At 44.1% G+C, this 24,353-nt stretch overlaps 1 protein-coding gene across 3 annotated transcripts in view; it reads left to right on the top strand.

Annotated features, from left to right (window-relative positions):
* The window catches only part of AGBL1 (AGBL carboxypeptidase 1), a 909,156-nt gene that overhangs the window by 63,786 nt on the left and 821,017 nt on the right, over positions 1-24,353 (top strand). For all 3 annotated transcript variants that reach the window (XM_043922371.1, XM_043922372.1, XM_043922374.1), the window contains 4 exons: positions 7,796-7,859; positions 9,716-9,862; positions 14,272-14,403; positions 19,775-19,868. In XM_043922371.1, the coding sequence (XP_043778306.1) occupies positions 7,796-7,859; positions 9,716-9,862; positions 14,272-14,403; positions 19,775-19,868 (437 nt within the window). The remainder of the gene's footprint in view (positions 1-7,795; positions 7,860-9,715; positions 9,863-14,271; positions 14,404-19,774; positions 19,869-24,353) is intronic.

A 24,353-nucleotide genomic window follows, 5' to 3' on the forward strand; every position in this document is an offset into this window, starting at 1 on the left:
CAAAACAGTATTTGAGAAAATTGTAATTCAAAGCCCCACAGACTGTAAAAGACACTGTTTGTTCTTTCACCTGCCTGCCTCTACTAGAAAGCTTGGCAAATCCATTTTTTTTTTTTTTTTATAGGAAAGTCTTAAACAACAGGGAATTACTCAATGATTCATTTAAAAGGATCATTAAAGGAAAATGGAGGCATGTTGCATCCTGCCTTCTTTAATTGCTCATTTATTATTACTGTGGGTGAGATAATGGTTTTGTGTTGTTCTTCTAAATAGTGTAAAATATTTATTGGTAAATATAGCAGTGCATATATTAATGCCAGTGGAGATCTTTGTGGAGTGTTTTTCCCCTCCGCTGGTAGCCATAACTTTTACTTAAAGAAAAACAATACTGTGCTGATTCATTCTAGCTCAGAGCTGAGCGAGAACATTACGAGCTAAACGTCTGTGTGACAGCACTGTGTCTCCGTCCCGATGGAATGGCAGGACTCTCTCGGGCTGGCTGCAGTTTGTGAAATAAATTTCTTTCCTGCTTATTAACTCATGATTTGGAAGAGGACAGGCAGAGGTGTAAAATTTTTCTTTTCTCCCTCTTCATGACAAACTACCTGATTGAAAATAGCTTTAATAAATGAGGATACTTACCATTTCATGTACCTGAAAGTCTATGAAGGACAGGGGGTCGCAGAGTTGGACACAGCTGAGCAACTGAACAACGAAAGTCTATAGGTAGGTGGTTTTATAGAGTTGGTTCACAGCTTAACAATGTCACCAGTGATCCAGGGTTGTGTCCTCAGACAACAGTGCCCCAAATAGGAAATAGAGTGTTTGTCTTTTTGCTTTATTTTTGTTTTTCATGGTTTCTCTTTTTAAATCCTGGAGAAAAACCTTTTCTGGAATCTCTCAGTCGACTTCTGTTTGAGTTTCCTTACCCAGATCTGGGCCCATGGTGGTGTGGTGGTTGAGTCGCTAAATCATGTCTGACTCTTCGACCTCATGGACTGTAGCCCATGAGACTCCTCTGTCCAAGGGATTTCCCAGGCAAGAATACTGGAGTGGGTTGCTATTTCCTGCTCCATGGGATCGACCCAGGGATTGAACCCACGTATCTTGTATTGCAGAAATTCTCATGCATTTGCAGGCAGGTTCTTTGCTGCTGAGCCACCACGGGAAGCCCCTATCTGGGATCATACTCACATCTCAACCAATCATAGGAAAAGGAGAAAGACAGAGGAGGTGAACTGTGGCCCATTCCCCAGGCAGGGGACAAGTAGAGTGTGTATCTTTCATCGGCAGCCTGCTGCCCCGGGCTTGAAACAAATGGGATTTTCTGGGAAGCAATTATAGAAGAACGACTGGAGTGTGTGCAGCCAACTGTGTTGGCCACAGGTCAAACCAATTTAGGGGTGGTGATTTAGTAGATTCTGTATGCCCAGATCTATCTCCCTGCTGGAAGGTACAGCAGAAGCCTAGGAGAGAGTGCTTGTTCTCAGGGTGCATTAGTGGGCATTGAACTAAAAGCGGGCAATCCCTTAGCTGGATAAATGGATCCAATAAAATATACCAATTATCTATTACACCGCAGGACATGGGAATGCAGAAATGAGTAAGACCCAGTTCTTGTCCACAGACTTTCACAATTCCCTTTACCATCTGCTTCATCCTGGAAGCAGCTTCATCCCCCAAGGTTTCCACACTCTGTCATGCTTCCCTCTGAGTAAGTGGGGCTGTGACACAGCCGGAACATTCCCCCTGATACAGTGCAGGGCCCCGTAGGCCTCCCAGGCACAAGGCCTTTTTGGTCTCCCATTTCTTTGATTACAGGAAACAGCCTTCATTTATCCTCCATGACCTTCCCTGAGTTCCAAGGGACAGATTCAAGGAGCTGTTAATGAGGGAAGGGTGGGGATGCGAGACCAGGGAGAAACAAACAGTCAAGAGGCGCCTTGGGGCAAGGCCCTGTTACCCCATCAAGGGATACACACAACAATATCTTTGAGCTGTTTGCAGATACTGAAAGGCTTCCCAAGCGGCACTCGTGGTAAAGAACCTGCCTGCCAATGCAGAGACGTAAGAGATGTGGGTTCTATCCCTGAGTTAGCAAGATCCCCTGGAGGAGGAAATGGCAACCCACTCCAGTGTTCTTGCCTGGAGAACCCCATGGACGGAGGAGCCTATGGACGGTGGGCTATAGTCCATAGGGTCACAGAGAGTTGAACATGACTGAGTGACTTAGCATGCACGCAGATACTGAAACCCCCTCCAGGTGGGAGAAGTTAATGATTGATGATGATATGCAGCCCACAAGCATGCAGACCCCAGACTGGTGGGACCCGAAGGCTGCGGATGCTGACTCCTACTTACCTCACTGTCAGCCCATCAGAAGAACGCCCATGAGCTGATCACACTCTCTTTGAACAACTATTATAAAAGTCCTCACTATCTTCCCCAAGTGGGGAACATACAGTTTGGAGGGCATGAGCTCTCTTTGTCCCCTTTGCTGGCAAAGCAGCAAATCTACCCTCTTCTACTTTACTCAAAACTTGTCTCTGAGATATGATTCAGTACCAGTGTGCAGAGAAGCTGGACCTTCAGCTTCACTCCTGCCCCACTTCTGCCCCATTTCCCAGATGGATCACTCATGGACCTGGAGGTGTTACACACCCTGTCCCTGAATTCTTCTAGCATCCATGTTTACCTTTGTCACAGTCCTTAACCATCCTGGGTCCTAACTGTCTGCCAGCTGTTCGTCTCAGCCAGGCCTGGAGCCCTGTGAAGGCTGAATGTGTTCCCATCCGTTTATATCCCAGCCCAGTGACTGGAACATACATGATTTCCAGGGAGCATTTGTGGGAAGAATGCATGAATAATTGAATGAAAGGAAATTAAACATGAACCTTTTTATCCCTCTTCCATCAGTTTCCACTTTATTAGTTTTCCTCTCTCTTTTCTCCTTTCTCATCACCCTGTTTCCTCTCTTATTTTCCTTTTTGCTCATTATTCACAGTTAACTGATGAATCCTGCATTTCTACCAAGTTACACGATATTGCCCAGCCTTGCTTTTATGGCTTATCGCCCTCCCTCTTTTCAGAAAGAAGAGCAGTTTTGGGGGTTCCTGCTGGTGGATCCAGACACATCATTGCGGAGAAGGGGCTTTGTTTTTTCCCATGAGCCATCTTTGGGTCCATTTTCAAAGGGCTAGATTCTTGCTGTGATAATTCGTGATTTATAGTAAGAAATAGATATTTGGTCTTCCTCCTGTTTCTGGCAGAGAACTCCCCAAATCCTTGGAATATCCTCAGTGATGAGAGCAATAAAATTGTCTTTTGTTAAGTTAATGGGTTGACTTTTGGACCACACCTACGGGTGGAAAGCTGATTGTCAGGAGAACCAACCATGTGATTGGAGGGTTGGGACTTTCAGTCTGCTCTCCTGGCTCCCCAGTACACCCCAAGGCCCCCTTACCTCCAGGGAAGGTAGAAGAGCCAGAAGTTGAATCTATAGACTATGTAAGGATAGGGGAACTACCCTGGCAGTCCAGTGGTTAAGACTCCGCATTTCAAGGCAGGGGCATGGGTTCAGAGAACTAAGACCCCACATACTGTGGGTGTGCCCCTCCCCCCAAAATTAAAAAAAGAAAGAAAACAGGAAACTTGAGAGATGAAGTTTAGAGAGCTTCCTGGTTGGTGAACAGGTGGAGGAGCTGGGGGAGTGATGCTCCTGGAGAAGGCGTGTGAGCTCTGTGCCAGGTCCCCATACCTTGCCCTGGGCATCTCTTACATCTGGCTGTTCCTGAGTTATACCGTTTTACAATAAACTAGCAATCCAGAAAGTGAAATGTTTCTCTGAGTTCAGGCAGAGGATTTAACAAACTAATCACACCCAAGGAGGAGGTCGATGGTGGGAATCTTTAATTTATAGCCAGTGAACTGGAAGGACAGATTAATAACCTAGACTTGTGGTTGACACCCTGAATTAGAGGGGCTCATTGGGACCTCTGGTTTATAACAAGTGTGTTGGCCAGAAGGAGGGGTCACAACCTGGACTTGCCACTGGAGTCTGAAGTGGGGGTGGGCGATCTTGTAGGACTGACCCCTCTACCTCTGGAATCTGTTGTTATCTCTGGGTAGATAGTGTCAGAATGGAGATGAGCTGTAGGACAACCTGATGGTGTCCAGAGTATTGTTTGTGGGTGTGGGGGAACCTCTCCTACAGTGGAATTGGTACCAGAACCTAAGACTAGCAAATTCCCTGGGATGATATATCGGTGGCTTCCCTGCTCCTTGGTTCTTGTTCCCAGATTTTGGGAGACCAAAGGGTGGGAGGGGACAGGGAACACTGACACGGTGCACAACTATGGATGACATTTGTCGGAGGGGACTCAAAGAATGATGCCTTCTGTTAGTGTCCGGGGCAGCTGTGATGGGAGGCATCAGAAAAGTGATGCTGAGGCTGCCTTCATTAGGCTCAGCTCCCTGTGGAGAAGCTCCCAGAGCAAATCCAAGTCTTTTCCTTGGGAAGTGTACAAACCTCAAATGCCTAGGGAACCCCAGGTGTCCCATCACACCTTTAAGATGAGTTGAAGTATTAAGTTTTGGTATTTTGTCCATAATGGACTTTTTTTTTTTGCCTTATTTGGTGTGCAAAAGCATACCTTTACAGTAGTATCTTATCAGTGTTCAGTGGTGACCTAAATGGGAAGGAAATCCAAAAAAGGAGGATATATATATACATATGGCTAATTCACTTTGCTATATAGTAGAAACTAACAACGTTGTAAAGCAACTATACTCCAATAAATTAAAAAAAAATCTTAATTGTTGTTATTTAGTCAGTAAGTCATGTCCAACTCTTTACAACCCCATGGACTATAGCCCACCAGGCTTCACTGTCCGTGGGATTTCTCAGGCAAGAATACTGGAGTGGGTTGCCATGCCCTTCTCCAGCAGATCTTCCCAACCCAGGGATTGATCCAGTGTCTCCTGCATTGGCAGGCTGATTCTTTACCACTGAGCTACACCAGGGAAGCCCATCATGTGTGAGTATTTCCTCCCATTCTGTTGACTTTTCAATTTGTTGATTGTTTCCCTGGTTGTGCAAAAGCTCTTCAGTTTAATGTAGTCTTACTTGTTTATTTTAATCTCATTGCATATGCTTTTTGTGTCTTACGAAAGAAATCGTTGCCAACACTAATGTCAGAGGTTTTTTTTCCTCTGTGATTTCTTTGGGAGTTTCATGATTTCAAGTCTTAGATTTAAGTCTTTGATCTATTTTGAGTTAATTTTGGTGAGTGGTGTAAGATAAGATTCCTGGCTTTATATTCAAAAGATTTGAAAGCAGTATCTGGAAGAGACATCTGCACACCCATGTTCACTGTAGCATTTTTCATAACAGCCAAGATATGGAAGCAACCTAAGTGTCCCTCAATAGATGAATGGATAAAGAAGATGTATATACATACAGTGGAATATTATTCAGCCACGAGAAAAAGAATATCCTGCTATTTGCAGCAACACAGATGGACCTTGAAGGCATTAGGTGCAGTGAGATAAGTCAAACAGAGAAAGATGAATACTGTGTGATACCACTGATATACGGAATCTAAAAAAGCTGAACTTGCAGTAACAGAAAGTGTCATAGAATGATGCTTACCAGGGGTTGGAGAGTGGGGCTTTGGAGAGGTGATAGTTATGGATGCAAACTTGCAACTTATAGGTAAAGAAATTCTTGAGAGCTAGAAAATTAACGTATTACCATGCAATGACACTGGCCTGATTTTTGGGAGCCTGGCCTGGGCTGTACTTTGGATTTGGCTTTGTGGATCACCACAGAGGTCTTGAATAAGTCCTCCCTCCCTCTGAGTCTTGGTGTTCTCTCCTATGTAACGAAGGGGAGCGTGCCAAGAATTGCAAATATCCCGTAGAGCTATATCATGAGATTTGTTGTTACCCCCGGTGTCTCTTGAGAAAATAAAATGTCATCCTTGTGAGTCAGGAAAATCTTTCCATCTGAACATGTTGGTGGATTTCTGTTTCTGCTCTCTGCCCTGGATTGAACAATAATCCAAGCCTCCTGAAATTAGTGAAGGCTTTGCTACCTTGGCCCACAAAGCCCCTTTTCATTTGCCCTTTCTGCCTAAACTATCAATGTTTTCTTTTGCCCATTTTGCTGATGTTGCTAGTTTCTGAAGGCTAAATATGGAGATAGAGCCCCTGAGATGCTTCACTCAGTGAGTCCTTTTCAGTTATTATTTAAGGAGCAACCATGCAGCCATTTCTTTTTAAAAAAATATTTATTTATTTGGCTGTGGGTATTACTTGAGGCGGGTGGTCCTCTCTCTAGTTGTGGTGCATGGGCTTAGTTGCCCTGAGGCACGTGGGATCTTAGTTCCCAGACCAGGAATCTCATTCGAGTCCCTGGCATTGGAAGGTGAATTCTTAACCACCACACCACCAGGGGAGTCTCCTTTCAGCCATTCTTTATTGTAGAAAGTCTTTCTCAGCAGAAGGAAGCTGCCATTCCCATGCATACACTTGACCATGCCGCCTCCCTCCTTTTGCCTAATCTTTTTAAAATTTTTATTTTATATTAGAATATAGTTGATTTATGGGCTTCCCAGATGGTGCTAGTGATAAAGAACCTAACTGCCAATGTAGGAGGTTTAAGAGATGTGGGTTTGATCCCTGGGTCGGGAAGATCCCCTAGAGGAGGGAATGGCAACCCACTCCAGTATTCTTGCCTGGAGAATCCCATGGACAGAGGAACCTAGTGAGTTACAGTCCATAGAGTTGCATAGAGTCAGATATGGCTGAAGCTATTTAGCACGCATAGTTGATTTATAATGTTGTGTTAGTTTCAGGTATATGGCAAAGTGATCCAATTATACATAGACGTGCATCTATCCTTTTTCAAATTATTTTCCCATTTAGGCTCTTAGAGAATGTTGAGTAGAGTTCCCTGTGCTATACAGTGGGTCCTCGTTGATTATCTGTTTTATGTATAGTGGTCTGTACATGTCAATCCCAAACTCCCAATTTTCCCTGCCCCCACCCACCTTTCCCCTTTGGTAACCATAAGTTTGTCCTCTATATCTGTGAGTCTGTTTCTGTTTTGTCAATGTTTATTTGTGTCATTTTTTAAGATTCTACATGTAAGTGATATCATATGGTATCTGTCTATCTCTGACATATTTCACTCAGTATGATAATCTCTAGGTTCATCCATATTGCTACAAATGTCGTTATTTCATTATTTTTAATGGCTGAGTAATATTCCATTGTATATATGTGTCACATCTTCTTTGGGTTTTCCCTGTGGCTCAGTGGGAAAGAATCTGCCTGCAATGTAGGCAACTCGGGAGATGCAGGTTTGACCCCTTAGTCAGGAAAATCCCTTGGAGGAGGACATAGCAACCCATTCCAGTATTCTTGTCTGGAGAATCCCATGGACAGAGAAGCCTGGCAGATTAAAGTCCATTGGGTCACAAGGAGTCAGACACGACTGAAGTGGCTGAGCACGCAGGCGTGTACCACATCTTCTTCAACGATTCATCTGTCAATGGACAGTTAGGTTGCTTCTGTGTCTCGTCTATTATAAATAGTGCTGCAGTGAGCATTGGGATGCATTTATCGTTTCAAATTAGGGTTTCCATCTTTTCTGGATATATGCCTGGGAGTGGGATTTCTGGGTTTTATGGTAGTTCTACTTTTAGTTTTTAAAGAAAGCTCCATACGGTTCTCCATAGTTGGCTGTACCCTCGCCTGCCTTCTTAAAGATGGCTATCTGCTTTCATTGCAGAGCTGCTCAGACCAGGAGTCCATCCTGACCATCCTCCAGCTCCTCGGAGATCTGCTTTCCGTTGGTGAGTAGGTCACGACCTCATTCCTCCTGTGGTGGACGTGGGGCATGCAGATGCGCTGTCTCCCAGGAAACTGTGTGGCCTGGGGGTTTGCTCCAAGCTTTCTGTGAGAGGAAAATCACCATAAGATGGATGTGCTTTGGGCTTTTCAATCATGTCACCCACCCTACAGTGACCCAAATTTAGGAGGCATTTAGACTCTGGGTGGCTGTTCTGTGACATCTCATCTCTGGGGCCCAAGACCTCCAGCTCTCATGGTTTGACCTCTCGCCTCCCCCTCTTCCCTCATCATGGCCCATTTAGAGAGCCAGGTGTTGGCAGCTCTCTTACATGAGTCAGGTGGAGACAGGAAGACGACGCAGAAGCTAGACTTAGCAGTGTGGTCAGCCATGACATTTTCAGGGGTAAGTGGACAGAAGTCACTACAGTGGTCATCAACTATCAGCTCTTTTCCACCTGAAGTTCTTGGAAAACACAGCTTCTTGGGCATTCCACTTCTATGAAGCCAGCCACATTGCATTAGAAAGACATATTTGTACCAAATAGAAATACCACAGTGACTGTCGCTCCAAAGCCCCAGACCCTCAGGTTACAGTTTCAGAAGGAAGGGTCCACTCATATGGGTGGGTTGGGTTCTTTACCACAGGCTGTGCTGCTCTCCAGGGGCAGGGCGACACCTCTTCTACATTCTTCTTCACCCTCTGGAGGTGAAGCCCATTTGTTCTCTGGGATAGTTCTGCCTTCGGTTGGCCCAGTGGTGTCTGGAACTCTTAGAATGAGACCACAGGGTTCGCCTTCTGAAATAGGTACTGATTATTGCCCCTTTAGTAGAGGATGAAAAATCAGAGTCTTCTTTGATTATAATCTCCCATCCTGTTGACCACGTTGGTTCAAGAGCATAGAGAATCATGTGGGTCCCCTTCCAAGTTGAAACGTAACCACTGCCTTTGGGCTTATCCTGGGGTAAGATGGGGGAGGGCCCTGTTTAAAACTACTCTAAGATAGAAAGACCAACATATTTTACCTTAGCCAAGACCGTCTTCAAAACTCCCTAGATATGTGATTGGGTGTTTGTTTCCCAATGGATTACTCTGCTCATTTCCATATGTCCCTCACGTCCGTTAGTGAAGGCCAGCACAAGATAATCATTAATACCACTCATGAAATTATTCTAGATAAGCTATCAAACCAAACCTTCTTATATTAATAGATGATTCAAACATAATAGCTGAGGGATACTGATATTCTTACTTTAATTAAGTATATGATTATACATCAGCCTATATGCATATTTCTTTACACGTGATGTGGGCCTTCCCAGGTGGCTCAGTGGTAAACAATCTGTCTGCCAATGCAGGAGACGCACGAGATGTGAGTTTGATTCCTGGGTTGAGAAGATGCCCTGGAGGAGGAAATGGCAACCCAACTCCAGTATTCTTGCATGAAGAATCCCCACAGGCAGAGGAGCCTCGCGGGCTATAGTCTATGAGATTGCAAAGAGTTGGACACAACTTAGTGACTAAACTACATCACAAATACATGCAACACAAGTACACACATACATTGAGACTTCACAGAGTCTTAGGAAAGTAGAGTTTAGGCTCAGTTTATTATACCAGCTGCAATTTCTCAAATATTCATTATTTCTCCATTTCTCACCCCTCACCCCTACCTCTGGCCCCTTACCTAACAGCACAACTTTACACAAGATGCTTCATGAACTCCACACTTACTGTTTCTGAGATGAGATGAATCAATGCCTGCTCAGTCTCTTGCTGTGAGATCTGCTTCCTGCTCCAAGGACAGGAGGGTAGTTACTCCTTACCAGAGACTCAGGGCCCCTCTGCTCGCCCCCTCAGGTACAGACCGGAGGATCCGCTACATGATCAGCAAGGGTGGGAGTGAAGCTCTTCTGCGGACCCTGGTGGAAACAGCCAGGACGGCTTCTCCGGACTATGTCATCCTCCTGCCGCTCTTCCGGCTGCTGGCCAAAGTTGGCCTTCGAGGTACCCACACCCCCAGACACAAGGATGGCTGGAAGGGTATCTGGGGATGTTATCATGGGAACGATTTGGGAAGCTTTTATGGGCGAACAGCTCAATGATGATGGCAGGACCCGCCCCGCAGGCGAGCACATCCCAGGTACCTGGGGGCTTAGGACCGGACCCAGAGCAGGAATGGACTACCTGGGGCATGAGACATATGGAGGACAGAGAGGAGATATTCCAAGGAGCTTTTCAATCCCTTTATTTAAAATTTTTGTTTATTTATTTTTGGCTGCACCGGGTCTTTGTGCTGTGCAGGTTTTTTTCTCTAGTTGCAGCAAGAGGGGCCTGTTCTCTAGTTACAGTGCATGGGCTTCTCATTGCGGTGGCTTTTCTTGTTGCAGAGCATGGGCTCTAGGTGCTCGGGCTCCATAGTTGTGGTGCATGGGCTTAGTTGCTCCATGGTATGTGGAATCTTCCTAGAGCAGGGCTCGAACCCATGTCTTTCACATTGGCAGGCGGATTCTTAACTGCTGGACCACCAAGGAAGCCCTCCCTAAATCCTCATTGTGTTTAGGGCATGCTTAAATATGTGTGACCTTACTTAAGTAATTAAGTCTGCAGAGACTGTTTCCAAATAACATAACATTCCTAGGTTCCAGGCAGACATAACTTTTGGGGAGCCAGTTATCTTTTTTTCATTAAAATTTTTTTTTATCATTTGTTAAGTTTATTAAGGACTTCCCTGCTGGCTCGGACAGTAAAGAATCTGCCTGCCATGCAGGATATTGGTGTTCAATCCCTGGGTTGAGACGATCCCCTGGAGAAGGGAATGATTACCCACTCCAGTATTCTTGCCTGGAGAACTCCATAGACGGAGGAGCCTGGTGGGCTACAGCCCATGGGGTCACAAAGAGTTGGGCACGGATAAGCCATTGCTTAAGACAATTTGTTATTGGAATATAGTTGCTTTACAATGCTGTGTTAGTTTCCGCTGTGTAGCAAAGTGAATTAGCTATACGTCCATATACATATACCGCCTCTTTTTCGGGTTTCCTTCCCATCTGGGTCACCGCAGAGCCTTGAGTAGAGTTCCCTGTGCTGTACAGAGGGTTCTCATTAGTTACCTATTTTATACTTAGCATCAATAGCATGTATACATTAATCCCAGTCTCCCAGTTCACCCCACCCCTCCTTTCTGGAAGGACAGTTTTCAACTCACTAGTGATGTAGTGTTAGAGTCAGTCGCTCAGGCGTGCCCAACTCTTTGTGACCCCATGGACTGCAGCCCACCAGGCTCCTCTATCCATGGAATTTTCCAGGCAAGGATACTGAAGTGGATTGCCAATTCCTTCTCCAGGGGATCTTCCCAACCCAGGGATCAAACCCGAGTCTCCTGCACTGCAGGCAGATTCTTTACCAACTGAACTACTAGAGAAACCCAAAGAAGTCATATAGAAGTGGTGCTTCCCTGGTTGAAGAGAAGAGGAGGGTTTAGAATTCTTTCCACTTACACTCCACACCCGTTTCTCTTTCCACACGGACCCTGAAACATTTCCCTAAAACCCTAGGACTTATTGGAGCACAGTTGAAAAAGCCTCAGCACCCAGGCTGCATGTAAATGTTACAAATTAGTCATAACAGTTAAGCTCTAATTGTGTGCAGTCTTAGACCACAGGGCTTCCCTAGTGGCTTAGATGGTAAAGAATCTGCCTGCAATGCAGGAGACTCAGCTTCGATCTGTGGGTCAGGAAGATCCCCTGGAGAAGGAAATAGCTACCCAGTCCAGTATTCTTGCCTAGAGAACTCCATGGACAGAGAAGTCTGGCAGGCTACGGTTTATGGGGTCACAAAGAGTCAGACAGAACTGAGCAGCTAACACTAACACTTCATACAGACCACAATCAAGAAACTCAGTTCCTCTGAATGTTGTGAAGGCAGCAACAGCTGAGGGCACAGGCTCTGGGGTTACTCTTTCCTTTCAACATTTAGAACTCTGCTTTGAGTCCCTTCAACATTTCACAAACAATGACTGAGACCCAGGCCTCAGCCAGCACCTGCAAGAGCATGTTCCAGACAATACACATAGAATTCCCTCACTGATCACTCAGCAGATATTTACTGCATATCTCCCAGGGCTGTGTACTGTTCCAGGCACATAGGAATGCTACTGTCACCAAGACAGATAAGGGGGTCTGCTCTTGTGGGAATTACAGTCACGTGTGGGAGGGCAGAAAGAACATAATTGGCTAGATAATAGCAGACGATGATAATTAACTAGGTAGTAACTGGAAGGAAAAGAAAGGGTGATGTTCCTCTGTGATGGTGTAGACAGAGAGAGGTGACATTTGAGCCCAATCTTGAAGGATGAGAAGAAGTCAATGACACCAAGAGTGGGCTAAGTGAACTCCAGGAAGACAGAAGAAACATGATATACACCCTAAATAGCAGAGGCTGGGGACTCAGACTTGGGTTTTAGGCTTGAAAGTGAAAGTGTTAGTTGTTAGTTGTGTCTGGCTCTTGTGACCCTGTGGACTGTAGCCCGCCAGGGTCCTCTGTCCATGGAATCCTCCAGGAAAGAATACTGGAGTGAGTTGCCATTCTCTTCTGTGAATCTTTCCGATCCAAGGATTGAACCTGGATCTCCTGCATTGCAAGTGGATCCTTTATCATCTAAGCCACCAGGGAAGCCCTGGCTTGATGCTTATCAGCAGTGTGACCTTGTATGACCTTGGGCAAGTTACCATTGGGCTCTCATTGACAAAATGGGTCTCAGTATGTAATTCTTGGATCACTCACTGTAAGGATTAAGCAAGGTTGTATGTCACCTGCTTTGCATGTAGGGTCAGAGGCTTGACAAATAAGAGTCATGTAGGTATTATAGGAGAAAGAGATGAACCAGGGAAGTGATTTTCAAGTTATAGACTCCAAATATTACCATTGCCATAATTAAATCACCACTCCTTCTGCCATCAAAGACTATAATCCTCCATGTTAGCATTCAAGCTGTCAGGGGCTGAGCTGAACAGACCAGCGATGAGATTGGCGGCTCATGAATGGAGCTGGGTGGATATCTTTCTTTTCCGATAAAGGGAATGGGTCATATGAGTTCAGTCACAGTCTCTTTGCTGGTGTCCTTTGGTCCAGAGATAAATATTGGTAATTAAGGTTTAGGATGTTACCTGTTTTACTCATTTCTACCTATGATGAATCTGATAGTGACTGTCTTCTTGCTAACACAAACATGGTTTGGGCATTGCACTTTGGAAAGGACAGAGATAAATGTGACAGGTGGCATAGTCATTTGTTATCCTGTGAAAACCAGGAGCATAGAATAAAAAGTACTTTCTATTTATTTCTTATGCTTATTCACTATTATTAAAATAATAATGACTCATCCACAAGTCTGAATATCAGGTTTATTTTGATCAATATTTTCGAGAAATCTGGGGAGAAAATTTTATTTTCCGAAATTATGTTTTCACCTTTTATTTTAAAGTCCTCTATCATATAGAATGATGACCTCTTATATACCTATCACTTAGATCGAACCATTGTTAACATTTTATCTTATTTCCTTAACCTATTTATTTTTGTTTGAAATAGTCTAAGGAAAATTAGAGATAGCATTTTACTCCTAAACACTTTTAAGTGAATTTTTTGAAGAGAGACATGTTCTTATATAATCACAATACCATAATCACAAATCTAGCAAATTAATAAGACAAGCATATTTATATTCATTCCAGTTTCTCTAAAATGTTCCCAACATGCCTTTTACAGACATGCTCAGGGAAGGATCCAATCAAGGTCCACACACTATATTTGAATTTATGTAACTTGCTTAGTTGCTAAGTTGTGTCTGACTCTTTGCAATTGCCCCTGGACTGTAGGAGGCTGCAATTGACAGCCTCCTCTGTCCATGGGCTTTCCTAGGCAAGAATACTGGAATGGGTGGCCATTTCCTTCTCCAGGGAATCTTTCCAACCTGGGGATCAAACCCACATCTCCTGCAATGCAGACTGATTCTTCACCACTGAGCCACCAGGGAAGCCCAAGTTATGTCACTTAAGTATCCTTGATTCTAAAACTGTCTTAGAGAAATAAATTTATACCCAACTAACATCTAGCTCATGTTTGAGAACAACCAAAGCATTCTTACATACGGGGGATAAGAGTCATACAACCCACAAGGCTTCATGTAAATAATACTTGAAGAATAATGTCCGTATGAGTACCCTTGATGGGCTCTTTCGAGCCATCCGGTTCCAATGGAGACATACTTTAGCATTTTCCACTAGATCTGAAAAGTCTCATTGCCATGACAATCCTCTTCCCTCCACCGTCTTTGCTGTCCTCTCCCCCACGTAGCATACAACTGTCAGAATTAATGTGCAACACAACTCAGATGGATTGATATGTGTTCACAGATAAAAAGTTTGGACAGAAGGCGCTGGAATTGGAAGCACTTGATGTGACATTGATTCTGGCCAGGAAAAACCTGTGCCACAGCCAGAACCTCCTCCACTGTCTCTGGGCTCTGCGTGTCTTTGCCTCGAGTGGTAAGCAACTCAACTGTGGCTCTCTGGGGTGGCTTCCAGATCTGGGCTGGAGCACCTGGAAACCATTTGGGAGCATGGTTGGAAGGAGGGCTTGGGTGGAGGACAGATGTAATCCCAACAAGATAAATAAACCATGAGGAGCCTCACATTCTAGAGGCTATAGAGGTGAGAAGTTATTTCTTTGTCTCCTCGGCTGTGGAGAACCTTTCTTTTTTTCCTTTTATTTATTTTTAATCGAAGGATATTTGCTTTACAGTATTGTGTTGGTTTCTGTCAAACATCAGCGTGAATCAGTCATAGGTGTACATATGTCCCCTCCCTCTTGAACCTCTATCCCACCTCCCTCCCACCCCAGCCCTCTAGGCTGTTTCAGAGCCCTGGTTTGAGTTTCCTGAGACATACAGCAAATTCCCGTTGGCTGTCTATTTTACATATGGTAATGTATGTTTCCATGTTACTCTCTCCATACGTGCCACCCTCTCCTCCCCCCGTAGCCCCCCACCCCGTGTCCATAAATCTGTCTCTATGTCAGTGTCCCTGGAGAGCTCTTGAATCAGTTCTTGAAATGAGAGGTCCATCATGTCTTCCCTTGGGAGCTACTCGTTTTAGCACTCTACATCTCTCTGTCAGTACTATAAGGCGAAAAAGACCTATTCCAGGGGAAGGCAGACTTTATTGAGTCCTTACATCCAAGGCACAGTGCAATGTGTTACAGCTGTCAAGAGCAGCCCTCACATCACAAATCTCTCCACTATGTCCCTGAAGTCATGCATAGATCATGACATCCTTTACCCAAGTTTATCTCCCATTGTGTCTTAACATGGTCCTTCAGGTAATTTCATATATCATAGTAGAAGTGTTGATGTTATTGCCATCTCCTAATTTGGATTATTTCTGAGTATCGTTAACAATCCTGTATGTAGACTTAGCATCTGATAGCTAAGAAGAGGAAAAGGAAGCTTAGAAGAGTGAAGAAATTGCTTGAGTTCACACAGGTAAGTCATGAGGGCTGAGTTTCTAACTGCAAAAGTCATGTTTATTCTACTCTCCACACAGAGACAGTTCTTATTAATAGATTAGATTCTGTACCACCTATTTCAGTATAATGAACATAGATTTTATTTCTCTTTTCTAAGCTCCTTTCCTGCAGAAAGAAAGTGGCAATTATTTAGATATAATACTCTCTAGAGGAAAGAACGTGAGCTTAGAGCCAAGAAGACCTGAGCTTGACTCTGATTTCATTTCTTAAGAGTCATATGACATGGGCACTTAACTTGTTTAACCTCAGTTTCTTCCTTTGTAAAGTCAGAGTTGTAATAAGACCTCATAGACTTGGTGGATGGGTAAGTAAGATCATGTTCAGGGGTAAGCTCATCACACAACAGTTGCTAAGTCAATGTTTTGCTTCTCTGCTTTCCCCTTTTCCCTCAGTCCTTTGAGATAATAGGAAGCATGCCCATACAGGGAATTAATAGGTGACCTTTTCTGTAACCATCCTCAGAACTACCAAAGTAGTAGGGACATGTTTCATTGGTTGATTTCAGGAATAAGTGTGGTATGTGCCTGTGTGTACGTGTCTGTGTGTGCTCAGTCACTCAGTTATGTCTGACTCTTTGGACTGTGACTCACCAGGCTCCTCTGTCCATGGAATTCTCCAGGCAAGAATACCGGAGTGCATTGCTATTCCCTACTCCAGGAGGTCTTCCTGACCCAGGGATTGAACCCTCATCTTACCACTGAACCACCTTGGAAGTGAATAAGCATGGAGGACCCATCAAAAGACAACATTTCTAGGGAATAATGAGATAGATGCTTGACTCTGTGTTCACAGATAGAATCTTCATTCACATTTGTATATATTGACCAGATAATCAGACAATATTTCAGAGAGGTTAAAAGAATCTATCCAAATCAGTCTCTAAAAAAAGGAAATTCTAAGGGAGAGGCTGTGGCTTTGCATAAAGGACAATTCTTGTTGATGAGTAGGCAGGAGGTATGTCATTCCCATTTGGAGCTTGCCAACAGCATGAGATTGGAGATATCTTATTTTGGTTTTGTAGCAGGGGTTCCCAATCTCTGGGATCTAATGCCTGATGATCTGAGGTGGAACTGGTGTAATAATAATAGAAATAAAGTGCACAATAAATGTAATGCACTCAAATCATCCCCAAACCACCCCCAATTCCAGTCTGTTGAGAAATTATCTTCCACAAAATTGGTACCTGGTGCTGAAAAGGTTGGGGACCACTGTTGTAAAGAATAGTTAAACTGAATAACCTACTCTCATTATATACATTGATTATAGAGATCTTGAAGAATTCCTTTAGCAGGGAGCTCTGAAAAATGCTGAGATTTGCCTATGGATATGAAGAAGTGGCCATTTGTCTCCTATTCCAAGACAACATTTACTATACAAACTATTTCATAAGATATTTTTAAAAACATATGATCAGTCTCTACACATCAAGTTTACTGATGAGAGGCAAGCAGAGTTCATGAAGCCCATGGATTTCTGTCTCTTTGGTGAATTGTTAGCCACTATCAAATGTTCCAGCAAGTTTTCTAAACAGCTCCTATCTGCAAAAGAAGTTGGCTGGACCCAGAATGGCTCTGTGACAGCCAGCGAACCCTTCAGCAGCTTTCACATGGCCAATGGGGATGTTTATAGACCTGCCAGAGGTCTAACCTTGGGCAGTCATCCAGCATGGAAGAACTTAGTGAGGATTTTTTATTGTTATTCTCTCTCAATTCCAAGTTGAAAGCCTTCCATGCTAGAATTCATGCTCTTAAAACTAATTCCTCCCTAACTGTACTTAATGCTAGAGTTTTGCTGAATTATTTGCCAGGAGTTTACTCCAGCATGTTTTCCCAATTTAGAAGTACAGACTGAGTAGCCTTGGGAGGGAAGATTGATGGACAGAACTTGGATGCCAAATTCTTGAATTTTGATCCAGGCAGTGACCGCCTGTACTAGCCTCAGGAGGAATGGACGCATAGTGGATGTTCCAGGAATATGCACTTCTCGTGGTAACTAAGACATCAGCCTCAGTCTCTCTCTGGTGGACTGTACTGGGATGAACTATATTAGAGACTCCAGTTTTCCATTTTTTCTCCTTTCCTGAGGCTTGGAGCAAGCCAGGATAAGCCTCCCTTGATTCTCTCTCTTTGCTTCTCCATGACCCCCTTGCTACCATTCATATTTCCTGGAACAAAGCTGGCCCAAAGCACAAGGCACGAGGTCTCTGTTTTAGTATGTTATGAAAATGGGGCACAGCTGCTTGCCACTCAAAGCCATTAAAGAGACCAGGTTGGCAGAAAGGAAAGCTTGCTTTATTTTGGATGCTGGCAACCAGAGGGGGCGGGTAGATGCCGGTCCTACGATGGACTCCATGCCCTCCTCCACACCTCCCACCCTGACAATCAGGGGTGAAGGGCTTTTATAGGCTGAGGGAGGGGCCTACATACAGAAACACCACAGGTGGCTCTCACAGCCATCCTGAAACTGGTCATCAGTGGTCCCACCAGTGTCATCTTGATTGTTTTAAGTACAGTTAATCTTTAGTTCCAGGTTCGGTTTGTTTCCACTTTTTTGAGGCCAACTATGGGAATTGTGGAAGCTTATGTCATGGCTACAGTCTGGTCATCATGTACTTAACTTCTTCCACCTGGTGGGAGTTTCAGTATCTACAAGACAGCTTACAGGATATGGCTCACTATATTATCATCAGCTCTTAAGAAGGAACGAAAAGTCCTTGACTTTGCTTATTGACTGAACTACTATTATTTGGTTTCCTTTGATAGTTCTACTTTGCGTCTGCATTTTCTCACTTTTCTGATTAAACTTTTTCTTTGGTTAAAATTTTTCCATAGACAGAAGTGGGGGGAGGGGGGTGGACAAGGACCATAGGATCCTGCTCTGTTTCACTACAACAATGCAGTAAAGGAAAAAAAAAAAGAGTCACACCTTGGAAGATAACCTTCTTTCCTTCTCCTAACTGAACATTTTGCCCCCAGCCAAACGGATTCCATTTTGTATCCTGTAGATTCCTCTTATTTTTTGATGTGACCAGAGCTCTTCCTAAAGTGAACTGAGTGGAATGAGGTGCTGGAGATATTGTGGAGAGGCTGGAGCATCATTGAAGATGAGAGTGGCATTTTTGTATCCAAAATACTTACCTGAAGCCACCAGGTTGGCCACATACTCCTTTGAGTCTCTTTCTGTTATTCAGAGTTCTCACTATGTTTCTCTAACCATCCACTTGGACAAAAAAGCAAAGATTTCTGATAATTACCTCTGAGCAGGACCAACTAATGGATAGAAGCATAGTCAAGCCATAGCCTCAGTGTTGGGAGATCCAAATGCAAAGTTTTAGGAGAACTTGGAATTGGCATGGAACAGAAAGGGTGCTATCTTTTTTATTAAGTTGTTCCTTAAAGTTTTAAAGAAGTGAATCCAAGTTGTACTGACCCTTAACCCATCCACTTACGACTTTTCTTCATTGTAAACTCTCCAAACAGCAAAATGTATCCAAGGAAGTGTTTCTTAGATGCTGCCTGTGTGTGTGTGTGTGTGCGCGCGTGCACGCACATGTATGTGAATGTCATTTTGTCTGTGTGTGCATGCATATATGTGTGCATGCATGTATGTATCATATGGGAAGTTGGTAGTGGGTGAAACAGCTTGATATGAAGTTGCCAGAAAGCCAAAAATCTACTTACAGAGAAATCTTCTGCTCGGCAATTACCTTGACTATTCTGGTTAAAAATACAATGGATTCCACATATATGCACTAATACACAATATTTGTTTTTGCTCATTCTGACTTACTTCAGTCTGGATACCAAGGGAGAAGAGGGAGAGGGATGTATTGGGAGATTTGGATGGGCACATATACACTGCTATGTATAGGACAGATATCTAATGAAAACTGACAGTACAGCATAGGGAACTCTACTCAATACTCTGTGGTAACCTGAAGGGGAAGGAAACCCAAGGAAGAGGGGATATATGTATACACGTGGCTGATTCACTTTGCTGTATAGTAGAAACCAACTCAACATTGTAAAGTGACTATACCGCCCGCTCCCTGAATACAGTGGTGTAAGGCAATGGGCCACCGGAAAATGAAAAACATAATTTCATGGCTTGGGCCCCCTTTGAGAAAAAGATAGTATGGGAAGATAATGTATGCTTTTCAGGTGTCTTTAACTTCCAAGCCAGGGATGAAAGACCATAGACTTTCTCTACTTTTAAGTTGCCTTTAGTAGGAAAGGTAACGGACCTCATCTTTCTTTTGGGCTCAGTCTGTGATGCTGAAAATAATGCTTGGTCCAGACGGGTCAGTAACTAGCGCGCTGTTGTTTTTCTCAGTCACCACAGGAGCCATGCTGGGGATTAACGGAGCGATGGAACTGCTTCTCAAGGTCATCACCCCTTACACCCAGAAGCACACCCGAGTGATCAGGTACTGAGCACTTTTTGGTCCTTTTTCCCCCCTTTGTGTACCTACAGAGATGGGGATGGCAAAGATATTCTAATGGGGACTGGTTGACGTGGCTATGAAATGTCTGCCTTAGACATGGTACAGTGACCTTCCCCTGTGTCAACTCCTATCCATCTCCACCTGTGCGCCCCTTCCTCTGATTGTCACAACAAACCTGAATAGTTGTGATATAATGGGTATGACACCATCCTCATTCTCGAATGAGGAAACTCAAATGTGGAGAGAGTCCCCAAGATCACAATGCCAGGAAAAGGCAGAATTGGGATTTGAATTCAGCCTGATCTGTCTGACTCAAAAGTCTTTTTTTTTAACCTGAAGCTTTCAGGTATCTCTTTTAATCACAGCAACTCTACCATGATGAGTACAGCCCTTTAAAGACAGTCCAGAAAAGACAGGGAAATGAAATGTTCTCAGGGTCTCTGAAGAGATGGCCAGTTAAATCTCGGATATGAAATTCTGGTTGCGTGCTAGCTTTGAGATGTGCTTTTATGATTGGGAAGTGAAACTGCCTGTTCTCCCTGGTCCTGCCTGCTGGAGTGGAGTGAATCACAAACTGAAAAAAAGGGAGATGGTCAGACAAGCCGGCTTTAGAGATATTCAGAAACATTAAGATCCATCATTTATGGGAGTGACTCAGCAAGGACCTTGAAAGAATATTAGAAAAAATTCAGCCAATTTCCAAGATAGATGGGGTCATTTGGCAAAGGAGCATTTCCATGCCCAGCCATGATATTTTCTGCGTCCCAGCATCAATCTTCACCTCATCTTCTACCTGATTATTTTTCTCTTGGGTCACCACACTAATGCCATTATCATCCATTCTCACCTGCACCTCTCTTCACCAGCAATTCCTAGAGTGAAAAGCATCATATCTCAGTCAAAAAAAAATTACTCATCAGATATATTGAGAAGTATTGGGTTAAACAAAGTTAGGTACATTTCCTTACTCTAAGACTTCTCAGAGCTTTTGTAAAGCCAACACATATTCAGAGTATTCAAGATGGGTATGTAGTGTATTCATTGTTCTTTAGTTGCTCAGTCATGTCTGACTCTTTGCAACCCCATGGGTTGCAGCCCACCAGGGTCTTGTCCATGGGACTTCCCAGGCAAGAATACTGGAGTGGAGTGCATTTCCTTCTCCAGGGGGGCTTCCCAACCCAGGGATCAAACCCGAGTCTCCTGTATTGGCAGGCAGATTCTTTACCACTGAGTCACCAGGGAAACTTCCAGGTAGTATATACCCTTTTCTAAAACTGATTTGGCTAGGGATCCATTTTTGTTTGGAGACCATCTCTTTTTTGAGAGTCTGTGTGGCATGTACCTCATTTGAAAAATCTCTGAAGTGAAAATGTATTGCAAAATGAAATTCAACTAAATTCTATCAAAGGATCCTCATTTAGTTAAGTACAAAATTTTAGAGTCACAAGCTCAGTGACAAATTATTAACTTTCTTGATTTCTCTGTAATTATTGAATACATTTTATTTCCCTCTTAAACTTCATTATTCAATTTGACTATATTTGATTTGGATATTTCGGTTTTTATCATGGTTTGTAGGCCTTTGCTGCTGACATATGCAGTCTTAATGTGGCCTTTGGTCAATAATCCATGAACTGTATCTTTTTGCCTTATTCACCAGAACTCTTTTTTTTCCCCCTTTCCTTTTAAAGATTGCTTTAGTTTTTTATTTTGATGTGGACCATTTTTAAAGTCCTTATTGAAATTTTTGCAATATTGCTTCTGTTTTGTTTTGATTTTTTGACTGCGTGACATGTGGGATATTGGTTCCCCGACCAGGGATCGAACTTCCACCCCTGCGCTTGGAGGTGAAAGTTTAACCACTGGACAACCAGGGTAGGCCCCTCCAGGACTCTTCTAAACTGCTGTTGTCTCCATGCATCTCTTTGACAGCTCAGGGATATTTGGTACTTATCCTGTATCATGTGAAAGTCTAGCAGCGTCTCCTGGGCCCACCCACATACCAGTACCCCTCAGTGCTCACTTGGGTACCATGTTGTTTAGAGAGCTTCTCTAGGCAAGTCCTCCCTGGCTTCCCTAGGCCCCTGGCCCTTCCTGCATGGGATCCTGATAGTTTTACATCAAACTGGGGGGTGGGGAGTAAACAGCAAAGCCCCGAAGCCCCCTTCTCAGAGACTATGCTTGTTGCCCTCTCTACTGATCTTCCTCTCTTGCAGAAGGAGTAGAATTCAAGCACAGATCCAATCAAGGTGTGTAGAAAAATGGGAAAGTAACCCCAGGGATTAACAGTGGTGGATGTTTCCAATGACACAGACTTTTCAGGGACCTTGGCCTATTCCTGCATTTCTGGCCTGTTCTGTAAAAGTTAGACAAAATGATTCCCCTTCTTGATCCAAACGCCAAATTAAAACCAAACCTCCATAGAGGAGAGGCTTTTCCACCAGCCATTTCAATAGAGCTGTCATTGCCACGGCGTTTATTATGTGCTCTGCCCCGTGCTAAGCTCTTAGCATGCATTATCTCACTTGATCCTTTCCTCTTAGAGGCAGGTGCTATTACTGTCCCCAATTTTAACAGGGGGGAAAAAAAAGGAAGCTGAAAGAAATTAAGTAACATGCTGGGATTTAAGTGAAAGAGCTGGAATTTAAACCTTGTCTGATACAGGAGCCTTTGCTCTTAAACCACCATCATCGTATCTTACACAGCCTGTTTCCAGCATGTGATTTCTAAAACCACCATAGGTAAGACAACGTTTTACAACCACCATAGGTAAGCATTTAACGTTTGTTTAAATTTCAGTGACCCTCTAAACTCATGGACCAATTTGCTTAATGATAGGGGAGCCTTTCTCTTCCGTTGAGTGACTATTTCCTCTCAAAGGCTAAATAAAGGTCTGTTCCCTCTGCTTTTGAATTCTTTCTCAAGGCTGCCTCGTTTTCTGCCTTACCCCCAGCCTCCAGCAGCACAATAAGAAGAAAGGTGCTAAAATCAGAAGACCTGCCTCATAGCCTTCCTTCTACCTGATTCCTCGGCAAGTCCTTCATCCTTTCTTAACTCTCACATTTCTCAAAGTGTGAATATCAAGTCCTACCTCCTAGGTTTGTTGTGGGCATTAAGAAGGAAGGTGCCAAAAATCTCAGAAGCTTTGCTGGGCTTTAATGTTGTTCCTCGTTAGGAATATAAATGCAATTGGATACGTGGCTGCCTGCTTCAGATCAGTCAGCAAAGCTAGAGGCAAACATGCAGATGGGAGGTTTCTGCCATCACTCACCTTCTCCCATGAACTCTGTGTCCCAAATAGTAACTAAGGCATATCCCAGTGGATTCTACTCAAGTCCACTGGGATGCTAGAACCCGGGGGTTTGAAAGGGTCTTCCAGGGATGCAGTAACCTGTCAGGGGGTCTGAATAGCTCTACTGAGGGTCATCTTGCAAGTGCTGGCAAGCTCCGGGAGAGTTATTCTCAGATGCCTCAGCGAGAACAGATGCTCAGCGTTGTTTCTGTGACTCCTCCCTGCCCTGGAGATTAAACCTGCCCTATTTCTCCAGTGCAAACCTAAAATTAGTTATGCAGCTGTCCTCCAATAAAACCCTGTCTCCAGATAGTACTCAGGGGGAGATTTACGACAGGGCACAAGCTGCACACCTTCTAGAGAGCAGGGGCATGCCGAGCAATGTCACTCACCCCCTGTGGCCTCTCGCCAACCCTCCCTCCCAGAGGAGGAGGCTGCTCCAGGCCTCCCTCACTTCCCAAATACCCTCCATGCTGCCAGGGTCTGAGGGCCATAGATTTGGTCAGCTTGACCCTGTTTCCTCCTGACCGTCGCTTTACTCTGAGCCATTTTTAATCAGACCTAGATGGCTCCTCTAGCCCTCCAGTTGGCCTTCCCCAACTTCAAAGCAATTAAGAATGTGTCCTGGGAGATTTCTCTGGTGGTCCAGTGGTTAAGACTGCATGCTTCCGATGCAGGGGATCAGGGAACTAAGATTGCACAAGCCATGCAGTGTGGCCAGTACCTGTGTGTGTGTTCAGTTGCTAAATTGTGCCTGACTCTTTGTGAGCCCATGGACTGTAGCTCGCCAGACTCCTCTGTCCTTGGGATTCTCCAGGCAAGAATACTGGAGTGGGTTGCCGTTTCTTTCTCCAGGGGTTCTTCCTGATCCAGGGTTTGGACCTGCATCTCCTGCATTGGCAGGTGGATTCTTTACTGCTGAACCACCTGAGAAGCCCATATATATGTGCATGTGTGTGTTAAGAAATATATATATAAATTAAAAAAAGCCAATATATCCTGATCTCCATCTCCTTCCTTACCTTTCAGTCCCCCTCTCATCTTTCTAGCCAGATACCCCTACACGTGGATTCCCTGTCCTGCTCTGGATCTTTTCCTCAGGTGTTTCCTTCCCTCTGGAAGGGCATCACGGTCTTATTGAATGGGAGAAACTCCCCCCACTTTTCAGGCACCTC

The sequence above is a fragment of the Cervus elaphus genome, chromosome 13, assembly GCF_910594005.1.
Source record: "Cervus elaphus chromosome 13, mCerEla1.1, whole genome shotgun sequence".
NCBI lineage: Eukaryota > Metazoa > Chordata > Mammalia > Artiodactyla > Cervidae > Cervus > Cervus elaphus.